The sequence below is a fragment of the Apus apus genome, unplaced genomic scaffold (genome assembly GCF_020740795.1).
Source record: "Apus apus isolate bApuApu2 unplaced genomic scaffold, bApuApu2.pri.cur manual_scaffold_34_ctg1, whole genome shotgun sequence".
Classification (NCBI taxonomy): domain Eukaryota; kingdom Metazoa; phylum Chordata; class Aves; order Apodiformes; family Apodidae; genus Apus; species Apus apus.
In genome coordinates this window covers 478,210-492,218 of record NW_026248849.1, presented here as the reverse complement: position 1 = coordinate 492,218, position 14,009 = coordinate 478,210, and the positions used below count along the sequence as shown (strand labels likewise).

Below are 14,009 nucleotides of genomic sequence, written 5' to 3'. Positions count from 1 at the left end.
GCCTCAGCCTCCACTCCACAGTCACTGGCTACTGTCAGGATGGGTTCTGTTGCCAACACTCCTTAGCCATCCTTTCAGCAGGTGAGGCTGTCTTTTCTTTCACTGAAAATAAACACCTGCTAAATGGGACTGTTACTAATTATTCCTCCATTCTCACTGCAAAAGCTTCACTCCAGCTGTGTGCCTTCAGCACTCCAATGTTACCCCTACAGCAGCTTTGCTGACTTGGCTGGGCTGGAGCTGCCCTTCTTGCAAACTCTGATTCTACCTGAACAACAACACCCAGGAAGCCTTCACATTCCTAACAAAGACCTTTGCTATCAGGTATAATAGGAGTCACAAGTCTCACCACGTCCTCAGATGCCCGTGCTTGTGCTCTCCGGAAAAGCTTCAAGTCATACTCACTGGTCAGGTTTTCAAGGAGAGGTTCCCTAGTGTTGCCATAGGTTTGTCTGTGCTCCTGGAGCAATAAAATAACAGGACATTTTGCTGCCACGATGCTACCAAGATGTGGAAGCAGAGATTGAATCAACAGGTTGGGCAAAATTGAGAGATAACAGAATAGTGGTTCCTTTCAGGGTGTTATGGAAACTGGTAAAAACAGAGCATGACAAGACACACTGGGGAACTGGAGCTTTGTACAATTCTCTCACAAAACAAATAGTAGCTAGGAATCAGTTTCAAACTGTGAAGAGTATAGTTGATAGATGTGAAACCTGCTTAAAAAATAATCCAAAGGTGGAGAATCGAATACAATTTGGAAGTATTGATAAAGGGAATGTTCCAGGCCAAAATTGGCAGATAGATTTTTCAGAACTCCCTAGAAAGGGTGGGTATAGGTATCTGTTAATACTTTTCAACCTTTTCAGGATGGCCTGAAGCCTTCCCTTGTAGAATCAACAAGGCCCGAGAAGTCACAAAAATTTTATTGAAAGAAATTATTCCTAGGTTTGGAGTGCCAGAGGTGATCTCCTCTGATAGGGCAACACACATTGTGTCACAAGTGGTTCAGCAAGTTAGTAAATTCTTAGAAATTAATTGGAAATTGTACACAGCTTACCACCTGCAAACAAGTGGGCAAGTGGAAAAGGCTAATCATTTGATAAATACATTTAGGGTGGGATCAAGCCCTCCCTATTGAACTAACAATCAGTAGTTTAAGAATATGGAATGACTACCCTGTTTGTAGGGTGTCTCAGGAATATAACCCATTTAACCTGGCACGGACAAACATACTTATTTTTGCATATACAGAGGAACAGCTGGCAATGTTTTGGCACTATGAAAGCTTGAACGTAAGTCATGCAAGCTTATCTTGGGGGAAATTAAATGAGATATTGAACCAGTCTCAAGAACTTCGAGAGCATTTAAGGAAGCAGAATAAAACCTTGGCTGAGTCTATCATTAAAACAGTAATAGCCAAAGACAAACTTATTGATCTGTCTAGTCAAATTGAATCTGAAACTGCCCATCATAGGTGGGATATCTTGTCAGCATAATCATTCTCTGCAGAAAGAAACTGGGATGTTTTAATTCACCCACTTTTGATACTATTGGTGTTTGTGATTATACTGACAGTCATTAATTGCCTTTTATGGTATAAGCTAAAGAAACTGACTTTAAGAATTTGGGCCTTGCCTAAAGTAATGAAATATAATGATCTAGAATCTTTGTAAAGGAATTTACAAAGTTTAAAGAAAAGGAGGGATTGATACATCATAGAATATTTGTTAGTAAATTCAATAGAAATATAGCCTCATAAAAGTTTACTAAAGTAATGAATTTGCTATACTAAGGGTTGCTTTTAAAACAAGGTGCTTTGTGAAACTATCAGTCAACTATGCCAAGCATCCTGGAGGTTGTGATAACATCAAGTCTTCTAAGACCCTGGCAGCCTACAGACACACTGATGTGGATTCTGACCCACCTGGGCAATCGACCAGCGGGAGACTGGAGACAGGACCAGGACAGAGACAGGACAAAGACGACAAAGGACTAGAATCAACAAAGACCCCCACAGGAGACCCTCGAGCAGGCATAATTACAAAGATAGCCAATTCCAGGAAATAAAATGACTATGTAAAAGAATTCTGGGGACTCATTGACATGGAACTGAAGATGCATGTTTTTGGTGTATATTAGTCAGGGTGTTTCACTGGCTCCTTGGAGCACTCATGGTGGAGAATCCCCAGTGCTGCCCAGCACTGCAATAAAGAATGCCTGCTCAATAACAGCTTGGTTGTTGTTATTGGGTCTTGATCTCGGAATCCTGACCCAGCCGCACCAGCCTCCCACTGCGGTGAGGAGTGTTAGAAAGCAGGGGGTTTGGAAGCTCCGAATTTTTGTTTCAACGTCACCAACTATGATGTCACCAACTGTGATGTCACCCACTATGACGTCATCCAGCACCGGGTGACACTGCCCGTGGGGCACTCGCTGGGACCCACAGCCCCTTCCAGCCACTCCAACGTGTCCTGTTTGCCCCTGGCAGCCTTCAGGATTTCCCTGCCTGTGATCTCTGGCTGGTGCAGGTTCAAGCTCGCCTTGCAGACCTGGAAGGAGAGCACAGGAACGATGGCAAAGGCAGCCTGGCTCCCACCACCAGATGCCTGCTGGGGACCTGCCAGCAGTGGCTGCTGGGGCAGGGATGCAGGAGATGATGGGGCTGCAGCTCTGCAGAGCAGCAGCTGACTCCAGGCAGAGGGAGGCTCCATCACCCTGCCCTGCCCCCACCCGTGTCCTCCTTGGCACCCACCTGCTTGGATCTGACATGGAGCTGCACAGACTGCACCAGGGAGAAATGCCACTGCTCACCCTGCTGCTGAAGCTGCCTCTCCTCCAGGATGTCCTGCTGCTGGAGCAGGGTGGCTCTGCTGGGCTGCTCCAGGCTCTGCTCTCTGCAGGCCCCACGGCTCCTCTGCTGCACCTCCAGCTGCACCAGCTGGACAGGCAGATGTTCCCCAGCAGCTCCAGGACCCACCCGCTGCTCTGGGATGCTGGGCTGGCCCATGGTGCATGTCAACTGGTGCTCTGCCCCTGCTCCCCGGCCTCCTGGCCCTGCCTCCCTGCCCAGGGCAGCTGGCACGGGGGCCCTGTGGGCAGCTCTTGTGGCCCGAGGAGCACGGGGGGCAGCGGGCAGGGGCCGAGCCCCAGGGGCCCATCCACCCTCGGCTGCCCTGGCCGAGCTGCCCGCCCGGTCCCGCGGTGCCACCGGCTGCTGGACGGGTCCCCAGCGCCCGCTGACAACCCTGCCAATGGCCTCCTGGGCTGGGGCCCAGGCTGTGTCCTGCCCGGCTGGGGCAGAGGCTGCAGGGCTGGACAGGACAGGTCTCCAGCTCTGGGCCCTGGGGCGTCTGCCCCGCTCAGCCCAGATGCCCCCAGCAGACGGGACGGGCTGTCGGTCGCTGCTGGACGTGCCCCTGGCAGGGGGTGCAGGGGGCAGAGGGGGCAGCCTGGGGCAGGTGGGGGCAGCTCTGGGGCGCCCAGCTGCAGGTGCCTGCCCAGGGGCTGCTGCCTTGCTGAGGAGCAGTGGCAGGGATGGCTGATGGGCCATCCCCTCCTGCAGGGCCAGCCTGCCCGGCTGCAAGAGGAGCCGAGGAGAGAGGCCGTGGGAGCGGGACCTCTGTGCCCGCAGCCCCCGTGTCCCCGCTGGGACGGCTCCTGTGCCCGGGCTCCCCTCTCCTCCTGCCCTGCTCCTCTTCTGCCGCCTCTGCTGCAGGCCTGGCAGCTCTTTGCTGAGCTGAGAACGGGCCTGCTCCTTCTCCATGGACATCTTGGCTGTCCTCTGCTGGAGACGTGCCACGGGTGTCCAGGGGAGCTGCTGCCTCCTGAGGGAGATGCTCTCCTGGCAGTGGGCACCCCACGGCTTGGCTTCCTTACATACCCCCTGGTCCCCATGCAGACCCATCACAGCGGTGTCCGGGCAACAGGCCCTGCATCACAGAGGCCTGGGGGTGGCTGTGGAGACGCCCACCCCTCACCTGCTGGGACCAGCTGGACCCACCTGCACGGCCCTCAGGTTCCCCAGCAGCAGGGAAGGCGCCCGGCGCGGCCAGGAGCTGCTCCCCTTCCTGCACACAGCGACCTCCTGCCCTTGGGGCGGGAAACCCGCACCTGGAAAAGGGCTCCACAGGAGCAGCTCCTCCTCCTCCCAGCAAGCAGCTCCTCCTCCTCCCAGCAAGCAGGAATCCAGCCGAGTTAGAGACTTCAGGGCTAAACTGGCCAAACCCAGATGGTGCTGAAGAGTAGAACCTGTTCCTGCTGGTCACAAGTGCTGTGTTGAACTGGGCTGTGTCTCCCGCAGAGCCCAAGCAGCAGGATTCACTGGTACATCAGCCAGCCTGTCAGCATGAGGAACAACAGGACCCAGCTCAGCACAGACCACGAGCCTTCCTCCCAGAGACCCCTGCCCACGGCCCCGAGAGGCAGTGCACATGGGGAGGGGTGTAGCTTGATGTTAATGACTGCGGGGAAATGATTTAAATATCATCATGAATTCAGGGAATCACTCTGTATAATCCCGCCCCCCTCTCAGACAAGAAACACACGTGTATGTTTAAGTGCACAAACGCGTGTTGCCCTTCCCTGCCGGGCTGTGTCTGCAGGACTGATCCCCAGCCCAAGCAAGAACCCGCTTTAGAGCTGCTCAGGGCTAGAGAGTCTCTTCCCTCGCCTCACCAGGACCCCTCACAGCCCCCCCAGGGACCCCTCAGGAACCCCCAGGGCCCATTTAGAGCCCCCAAGAACTCTCAAGGACCCACCCAGAACGCCCCGCAACACCTCAGAGGACCCTGCAACTCCAGAACTCCCCGGGACCCCTTAGAGCCACTGGAACCCCTCAGAGACCCCTGGGGCCCCTCCAACCTTCCCCCCATCATTTGAGGGTGACACTGCAACCTCCCACCATGGGGGACCCCCCACCTCATCTGTGGGTGCCCCGTGGAGAGCTCTGAGGGGTGAGTGAGGGGCAGGATCTCCCTTCCCAGGGGCTGGGGGTCAGGGCTGGCACCTCAGAGGTTCTTGTGATGAGCCTCAAATGCCCTAACAAGCTGCTTATCTTTTTGTGCTTTCCTTCAAGTCCTCAAGCTCACTGGAGCTGTTCCCCAGTGCAGTGAAGGAGGAAGATTTCAAAGTGCACTTAATAAAAGAGATCCGTGGGGGGGCTTCCCGGGAACCGGGGCGACCCCTCCCAGCAGCAGCAGCTGCGGCAAGCACGGCTCCAGTCCCGAAGCAGATGACAAACGCAGGCTGGGCAAGCTCCTACTTTGGTCTGGTTTGGTTCAGGCTGGGCAGGCAGGGTCCCCGGGGAGCGGGCACAGGTGCCCCCCTTTCCGCTTCTCCGGGCAGCGGTCGCGGGGCAGCCCCCCCTTCCCTCTCGGCTCCTCCGGACAGCGGGGCTGGCGTTCCAGGGGCTTCTGCTGCTGCAGCAGGGTCTGCTGCAGGTTCCCATGGCTTCTGCTGCTGCAGCAGGGTCTGCTGCAGGTTCCCATGGCTTCTGCTGCTGCAGCAGGGTCTGCTGCAGGTTCCCACGGCTTCTGCTGCTGCAGCAGGGTCTCCTGCAGGTTCCCATGGCTTCTGCTGCTGCAGCAGGGTCTGCTGCAGGTTCCCACGGCTTCTGCTGCTGCAGCAGGGTCTGCTGCAGGTTCCCACGGCTTCTGCTGCTGCAGCAGGGTCTGCTGCAGGTTCCCACGGCTTCTGCTGCTGCAGCAGGGTCTGCTGCAGGTTCCCACGGCTTCTGCTGCTGCAGCAGGGTCTGCTGCAGGTTCCCACGGCTTCTGCTGCTGCAGCAGGGTCTGCTGCAGGTTCCCATGGCTTCTGCTGCTGCAGCAGGGTCTCCTCCTGGGCAGGCAGAGAGCACCAGCCTGCAGATCTTGCCCTCTTTTATAGATCAGAAATCACTGTTTGAGAAAGTACCTCTGTTCTAATTAGCCAATTAGCACTGGCCAGGTACGTGCTCTGTCAGAGGCATCTTTAACCTATTGTCCATTCTTCTGCCAGTTATCAGAACCCTTATGCTCTTTTCTTGCTGTGGAGTTATCTGCTAGAGCAAGGGGCCTGTTCCAGTCTGTCCTGGGATAAATCAGCAAAAAGACACCACTCTTGCTTTGCTGGCTTGAAAGGCATTTTGTTTAGTCTGATGTGGGGGGAGAGAAGATGGACCGTTCCCCACCATATGTCCTTTGGAAAAAGAGGCAGGCCACTCAGGGTGAATATAAGGATGTTCTGAGGCTATGCAGGGAGAAAATCAGAAGGGCCAAATCCCATTTTGAAATCAACCTGGCTGCAGCTGTCAAAGCTGAAAAGAAACGCTTCTATAAATCTATCAACAAAAGGAGGGGTAAGGAGAACCTCTATCCCTTATTAGATGCAGCTGGAAACATAGTGACCAGGGAGGAGGAGAAGGCTGAGGTGCTTCATGCCTTCTTTGCCTCAGTCTTTAGCAGCAGGACCAGTTGCTCACTGGGTACGCAGCCCCCTGAGCTGGAAGGCAGGGATGGGGAGCAGAATGGAGCCCCCATCATCCCAGAGGAGATGGTCAGTGACCTGCTGCACCACTTGGACACACACAAGGCTCTGGGGCCAGATGGACCCACCCAAGGGGGCTGAGGGAGCAGGCAGAAGTGTCGTGCCCTGGTCCTGCCCTTGGCATTGCACAGCTCCACATCCCAGTGCCCCAGGGAGAGCTCTGAGGGGTGAGTGAGGGACAGGATCTCCCTTCCCAGGGGCTGGGGGTCAGGGCTGGCACCTTTGGTGAAGGGGGACAGGGCTTGGTCCTCTGCAGTCATGAAACACACCCAGGGTCACTCAGCCCCAGAGCCACCTTCACCTTCCTCTTCCCCACCTGCCATCCCTGCCTCCTCTTTCCTGCTCTACCCACACCCTGGGGACGCTTCCTCACTCCTGTCCCTCACTGGGACCCATCAGCACTGACAGAAACTTTGCAGTTGGGCTCTGACTTCTGCAGAGGTTTCATCAGCTTCCTCTCCCTGTCTCAGCTTCATGGGCTCAGCAGCAAAGCCACCAGAGGGCTCATTAAGGTTCTGAGCTGGGCTCCTGGGATGGAGGGAGCTGCTGGCAAGTGGGCAGTGCTGCAGAGAGACAGCTCTGCCCAGGAGCAGCTCCTCTGCTTGGCCCAGCAGGGAGAAGGACACTGCCAGGGGGTCTGAGGGAGATGGGCAAGGCAGAGAGAGCTTAAAGGTGCTCAGGACTGGGGGGGAGTGAGAGCTCAGTGGAGGAGACATCTGTGCAGCCCTTGGCACGGTGAGTCTGTGGGTGCAGGGCAAGGTGGGTGCAGTTCCTGGAGGCATCTCCTGCAGCTGGCACAGCCACAGCTTATGGGGTGTGTGAGCTGTGTCAGGGCTTTGGTGTGGGTGGCTCTGGTTGTGCCATTTTGGATCTTGGTGCAGGCAGGGGTGCAGGCAGGGGTGCCCAGGGCTGTTGTCAGAGCAGGGTCCTGCAGCTGAGGGGCTGTGTGCTGGGGCAGGGGCTGTGCTGCCTGCCAGGGGCAGCTCTCAGCCTGCCCGGGGAGCTCCTCAAGGACTGTGGGGAGAAGCTCTGTGCGGAATTAGTCGCCCCTGGCAGGGCAAGGATGGGTCCTTCTGCCTCTGAGAGGGTGCTGTGTGGGTCAGGACTGCTCACAGCTCCAGATCACCCCCAGGGCATTTGCAGAGGGTCCTTCTGAAGCAGCACAGAGAGGCAGCATTTATCTGGGAGAAAAGGAGTCTGTGCTTTGAGTTCTGTACTCTTGGTGAGCTGGGTGGGCAGTGGGGGATGAGAATTGAGCTTTCCACTCTGGAGAAGGCACTGAGACCCCAGAGCTAGTGGGGACTTGTGTGAGCTGCTGCTGAGCCCCTGCACACCCAGAGCTGCCCCTGGCAGGTCCCTGCTACAAGGGGTGTCTTCCAGGCAGAGCTGAGCACCCGGCGGGTGGGATGGGCTCTGGGAGCCCTGCTAAGGAGGGCACATGGAGACAGAGAAGCAGCTCCAGGCAGCAGAGACAGCTCCAGGCAGCAGAGACATGGGCAGGGAGGGAGAGGGAGCTGCTGCCTGCAAGTCATGGGAAAGGGGATCTGGACACCTTCCTGCCATCCCTGCAGGGCTGATACCTTCCCAAGAGCAGCTCCCTGCTCTCCTCTCCCCCTCGGTAGAACTCCCAGCCCTTCATATCATGGGGACTTAGTCCTGAGTTCCTTTCCCAGACACTCCAGCACCACAGAGCAGAAATGCTTGAGTCTCTGACCTTGTGTCCCTGTTCCAGCTCTCTCAGCAGCAGCACTTTGGCATGTTCCCCTCCTGGCCCTGCTGCCCTTGTTCTTCTCCTTCTCCTCCTTGGGGTGGGGGGTGATGATTTGGGTGCAGCTCAGACACTGATGCTGGGTGTCCTGTCCTGCCATTGTGTCCATGGAGGAAAAGCATCCAAATGGCCTGATATCTGGGGCTGTGAGGACTGCAGGGTGTGGGGCTGGGGCTGAGCTGACCCTCCTGTCAGGATAGCCCATCTTTGGGATACTGGGCTCTTCCCCTGCAGGGTCCTGCTGAGTGGCAAGATGTTTTCCTTGGAGAGCTCTGGCCTTACTCTGTACTGCCTGTTCCTTCTCAACAGATAAGCATACCCAGAGAAAGGAGATGTGCAACAGCAGCTCCATCAGCCAGTTCCTCCTCCTGGCATTCGCAGACAGGCGGGAGCTGCAGCTCCTGCACTTCTGGCTCTTCCTGGGCATCTACCTGGCTGCCCTCCTGGGCAACGGCCTCATCATCACCACCATCGCCTGGGACCACCACCTCCACACCCCCATGTACTTCTTCCTGCTCAACCTCTCCCTCCTCGACCTGGGCTGCATCTCCACCACCCTCCCCAAAGCCATGGCCAATTCCCTCTGGGACACCAGGGCCATCTCCTACTCAGCATGTGCTGCACAGCTCTTGTTCTTTTTCTTCTTCCTTTCAGCAGAGTGGTCCCTTCTCACCATCATGTGCTATGACCGCTACGTGGCCATCTGCAGACCCCTGCACTACGGGACCCTCCTGGGCAGCAGAGCTTGTGTCCACATGGCAGCAGCTGCCTGGGCCTCTGGGTTTCTCAGTGCTCTGCTGCACACAGCCAGTACATTTTCACTGCCCCTCTGCCAGGGCAATGCCCTGGGACAGTTCTTCTGTGAAATCCCCCAGATCCTCAAGCTCTCCTGCTCACACTCCTACCTCAGGGAACTTGGGCTTATTGTGGTTAATGCCTGTTTAGTGTTTGGGTGTTTTGTCTTCATGGTGGTGTCCTATGTGCAGATCTTCAGGGCTGTGCTGAGGATCCCCTCTCAGCAGGGAAGGCACAAAGCCTTTTCCACCTGCCTCCCTCACCTGGCTGTGGTCTCCCTGGCCAGCAGCACTGGCATCTTTGCCTACCTGAAGCCCCCCTCCATCTCCTCCCCATCCCTGGACATGGTGGTGGCAGTTCTGTACTCAGTGGTGCCTCCATCAGTGAACCCCCTCATCTACAGCATGAGGAACCAGGAGCTCAAGGATGCCCTCAGGAAAGTGAATTCTTCATTGTTCAACAGTGAGAGATTTAAAGCCTCTTTCTAGAAGTGATTCCACTTTATGTCATTCCACACGTTTTGTTTACTTGTTAATTTGTTTTTGCTTTTTTCTTTGTATTCTACCCTGTATAGGTTTGTTGTTGTTTTATTTTTTATTATTGTTATTGTTATTACTTTATTTATCATTACTGCTGTTGTTATTGTCATCCATGGTTTTGTTCCTGCAAAGATGTTTGCACTTGTGTCGCTACAACTGAGACACGGACCTGCTTTGTTTCCTCTTGATCCATTATTAAAGTTTCTAACACTTGCTCTGAGTCCTTGGCTGTCCAGTAACCCAAATTAGCTGCTCTGCATGGCATCCTGTCCCCCAGCCATGTCACTTGCACCACTCAGCTCTCTAGGTCATTGATACAGATATTAACCAGGACTGGTCCCAGGACGGACCCCTGAGGGACACTTGTCACCATCTCCATCTGGACACTGAGCCATTCACCACTGCCCTCTGGATCTGACCATCTCACCCATTCCTCATCCACTGAGCAGTCCACACATCAAACCCTTCTCTCTCCAGGTTAGAGAGAAGGATGTTTTGAGGGACCACGTCAAGGGCCTCACACAATCCAGGGAGGTGACACCCATGGCTCTTCCCTTCCCAATGATGCAGTCACTCTGCTGCCCTATTTGCAACTGGCCTTATAACTCTGAGCACACACCACTGGCTCCTGGGACACTCCTTGAATGCCCAGGCCCTTCTTCTCAGGGTCACTGCTGAGTTGCTCAGCTCTCAGCCAGCCCTCATTCTGGGGATGATTCTGCCCCTGGCAAAGGACTGACTGCTTCTCTGGGTAAAACTCTGTGAGGTTTCTTCTGACCGAACCCCAGAGTTTTTTGAAGTCCCCCAGGAGTGAAGCTGTGTTTGGACCCCTGTTAATGTGTGTGTACAGGTGGCTCACCCTGACATGGGGGGCCTCTGGCAAGATCAGAGCATGAGGAATTGCAGAACACCACATATCTCAGGTGAAGGCACTAGTTTTATTCAATATGTGGCCAAGGTAGGAATGCCCATGGTGACAAGCTCAGAAACACCAAATGAAGGTACAAAGGAAGCCAAAGCAAGGGCCAGGGAGGAAAGTGTGAGCAGAGATGGGGTCTTTGTGTGGGAGGGCACAGAGATCACAGAATCACAGAACTGTCAGAGTTGGAAGATCATCTAGAGACCATCTAGTCCAACCCCCCTGCCAGAGGAGGTTCACCTAGAGCAGGCTGTACAGGGGGTTTTACTGTCTCCAAAGAATCATAGAATCATTAAGGCTGGAAGGGACCTTAAAGATCAGCAAGTTCCAACCCCCGTGCCATGAACTGGGCACCCTACCACTAGACCAGGTTGCACAAATCCTCATCCAACCTGGCCTTAAAAACCTCCAGGGATGGGGCATCAACAGCCTCCCTGGGCAGCCCATTCCAGTTCCTCATCACCCTTAGAGTGAAGAATTTCTTTCTAATATCTCACCTAAATCTCCCCTCTCTCAGATTAAAACCATTGCCCCTTGTCCTACCACTGTCCTCTCTCATGAAAAGCCCCTCCCCAGCTTTCCTGGAGCCCCTTCAGGCACTGGAAGGTGCTCTAAGATCTCCCCAGAGCCTTCTCTTCTCCAGGCTGAACACCCTCAACTCCCTCAGCCTGTCTTCATAGCAGAGCTGCTCCAGCCCTTGGATCATCTTTGTGGCCTTCTCTGGACCGTCTCCAGCAGCTCCATGTCTTCCCTGTGCTGAGGGCTCCAGAGCTGCTCTCAGTACCCCAGGTGGGGTCTCACCAGAGCACAGCAGAGGGGCAGAATCCCCTCCCTCACCCCGATGCCCACACTTCTTTTGATGCAGCCCAGGACACGGTTGGTTTCTGGGCTGTGTCCTGCTTTCAATATTAAAGCTGAATCCCAAAAACCAGAGGACAGAATTGCTCTCTATTACCCCCCTCCACCCTCCCAAGGGAAGACAGAAGGGGAACAAGGAAGAGAGACTTAAACTTTGGAAACTGAAACTAGAAACAAATTTACTGCAACACAAGGTGAAAGGGTAAAACGTGGGGGAAGAACAGGGAAGTACTTCTATACAAAACCCATCTGGATGATGGCAGGGATATGGGACAGGCAGGGCTGCTCCAGGGAGAGGTCCACAGCTCCTCACAGCACCCGATGCAGGTGGATTCTGGAGCAGCTGGGAAGCCAAAGGAACCAGCAGCAGCCCCGGCAGGGAGAAAGGAGCAGGAAGGGAGAAGGGCCCTTATTCCAGCTCTCCTGGCTTGGATAGATTGTGACAGGGAGTGGGTGGGAATACTGACCCTTCCAGTCTTTCAGGGTCCTCAGGACCCTCTCTCTCTATTGGTGTCCAACACCGGGCCAGGGTCTCCCAAACCATAACATCACAGCCCTTATTCCAAACCACTTCCCGTCACAATCATTCACCAGGTTGTGAACTGTCCTTGTGCAACAGAGTCCATTGGGTCCAGGCTCTGGATTTCCATCCACCGTGGCAGTCTCTCAGGGCAGAGGAGGTGTCACAGGGTCCCTTGGAGTTCATGCTCTTGTTCTGCAGGTTCTTCTTGGGCACCACTCTGTTCTCCTAGAGACATAACACTGAAAACAACTTATCACTGTCATGCAGTAATTAAAACTGTACAACCCAAACTAAATACTCTCAGCCAGGGTTAAGCTCCCCTGTGGAACACACTGAACTTCCCCATTCTCCTGCACTACCCACCAAGTATGTCCAGGACCTTGAGCAGAGACAGCCCCACGGATGGGTTGGCCTCTGCCCAAAGCAGGGAACACCCAGACAGTTTTTCCCAGTAGATTCCTTTCACACACAACAGGGACTTTTTCCCCATCCACTCTATGTGAAAAGTTTGACTGGGCAGGCACAGCTTGGTTGGCAGATCCCCTGGTGTTAAGTAGCCAAGGAGCTTCTGCCAGATGTTTAACCCAAGTTTTAAAAGTCCCACCACCCACTGCTTTCAGGGTGGTTTTCAGCAGGCCATTGTAGCCTCCAATGTTGCCAGCTGCTGGTGCATGGGAAGGGATGTGGTACATCCACTCAATACCATGCTCTTTGGCACAGCTGTCTACTAAGCTGTTCCTGAAATGAGGTCCATTGTCTGACTCGATCCTCTCAGGGGTACCATGTCTCCATAAGACTTGTCTTTCAAGGCCCAAAATAGTGTTAGGAGCAGTGGCATGAGGGACAGGATACGTTTCCAGGCACCCAGTGCTTGCTCCCACCACTGTAAGCACGCATCGCTTGCCGTTACGAGTCTGAGGGAGGGTGATGGAATCAACCTGCCAGGCTTCTCCAGACTTGTACTGGCACCAACGTCCGTGGCACAACAAAGGTGCCATCATAGAATGGTTTGGGTTGAAAGGGCCCTTTGAAGGTCATCTAGTCCAACCCCCCTGCAGTGAGCAGTGACCTGTGTAACTAGGTCAAGTTGCTCAGAGCCTCATCAAGCCTGACCTGGAATGCCTCCAGGGATGGGGTTTCTACCACTTCTTTGGGCAACCTTAGCCAGTGTTTCACCACCCTCACAGTACAGAACTTCTTCCTAATGTTACTTTGTTTAGGCTTCAGAAAAAAATCTCCATATTTGCCTTTGGTGTTTTCAGCTGGCCTCCTCAACACCAGCAAAGTTCTCCAGCACTCAGCATTGTCACAAAGACAGCATGTGTTTCTGCCCCATGCCCAGGTCCTTCGGTTGAGTATCAAATCTGGGACTAACTGCACCACAGTTTTTAAGTCTGTAACACTGTCAGTTCTGTAAACATAATTTCAAATGTAAGCACACTTCATCATTGATATTAGAAATTAGGTGATTACATCAGAGCACAATCTAATGAGACCATGGCATTTTCTGTTGTTCCTCCATAACACTGAACTTTTAAGAGCATCAGCTCCATCATTCACGTGCACTGTTGTCATTGCAGCAGGAAGACAGGAAAAAGAATAGACCTATTGCTGTAAAACAACAAAAAAGTTTATTTTCTAAAAAAATTTAAATATTTAGAGTACAGGAATGTAATTATTTCTCAAGCCAAAAATAAAAAAGGTTCTAAAGACCTTTTTAATCTACTATGACGGACGTGACCAATTTCCTAATATATCTATTATAATCAACAACAAGCCCAAACAAATCAAGCATAGATGTTCAGGTATTGGTGCAATTTGTAGCAGTACAACACCAAAGTAGCATTACATTACAATCAGTAAAAAGGAAAATTGGCTTCATCCTGGCTCAAACCAGGACAATGGGTTATCCCTCTCCTGCAGCTGGCTGGAGGCAGGGCCCCTCTAACGTTGAGCATGGCATCCACAAGTAACACAGGGCTTTGTGTGGCGTGCTGGACTCTCCTCTGGGGTAGAGACCCACCTGCTTGGGCCAGCAGATACTTCCCGGGAGAGCCGAGCAGTCATCATGCTGGGACTGTT

At 53.8% G+C, this 14,009-nt stretch overlaps 1 protein-coding gene across 1 annotated transcript; it reads left to right on the top strand.

Moving 5' to 3' along the window:
* Nucleotides 1-9,006: 9,006 nt before the first annotated feature.
* Nucleotides 9,007-9,468, top strand: LOC127396236 (olfactory receptor 14A16-like; the record flags this gene model as incomplete). Its single annotated transcript, XM_051643856.1, has 1 exon — nt 9,007-9,468. A coding segment is annotated over one exon (462 nt), but the record flags the coding sequence as incomplete, so codon positions are not given.
* Between the last annotated feature and the right edge of the window lie 4,541 nt (nt 9,469-14,009).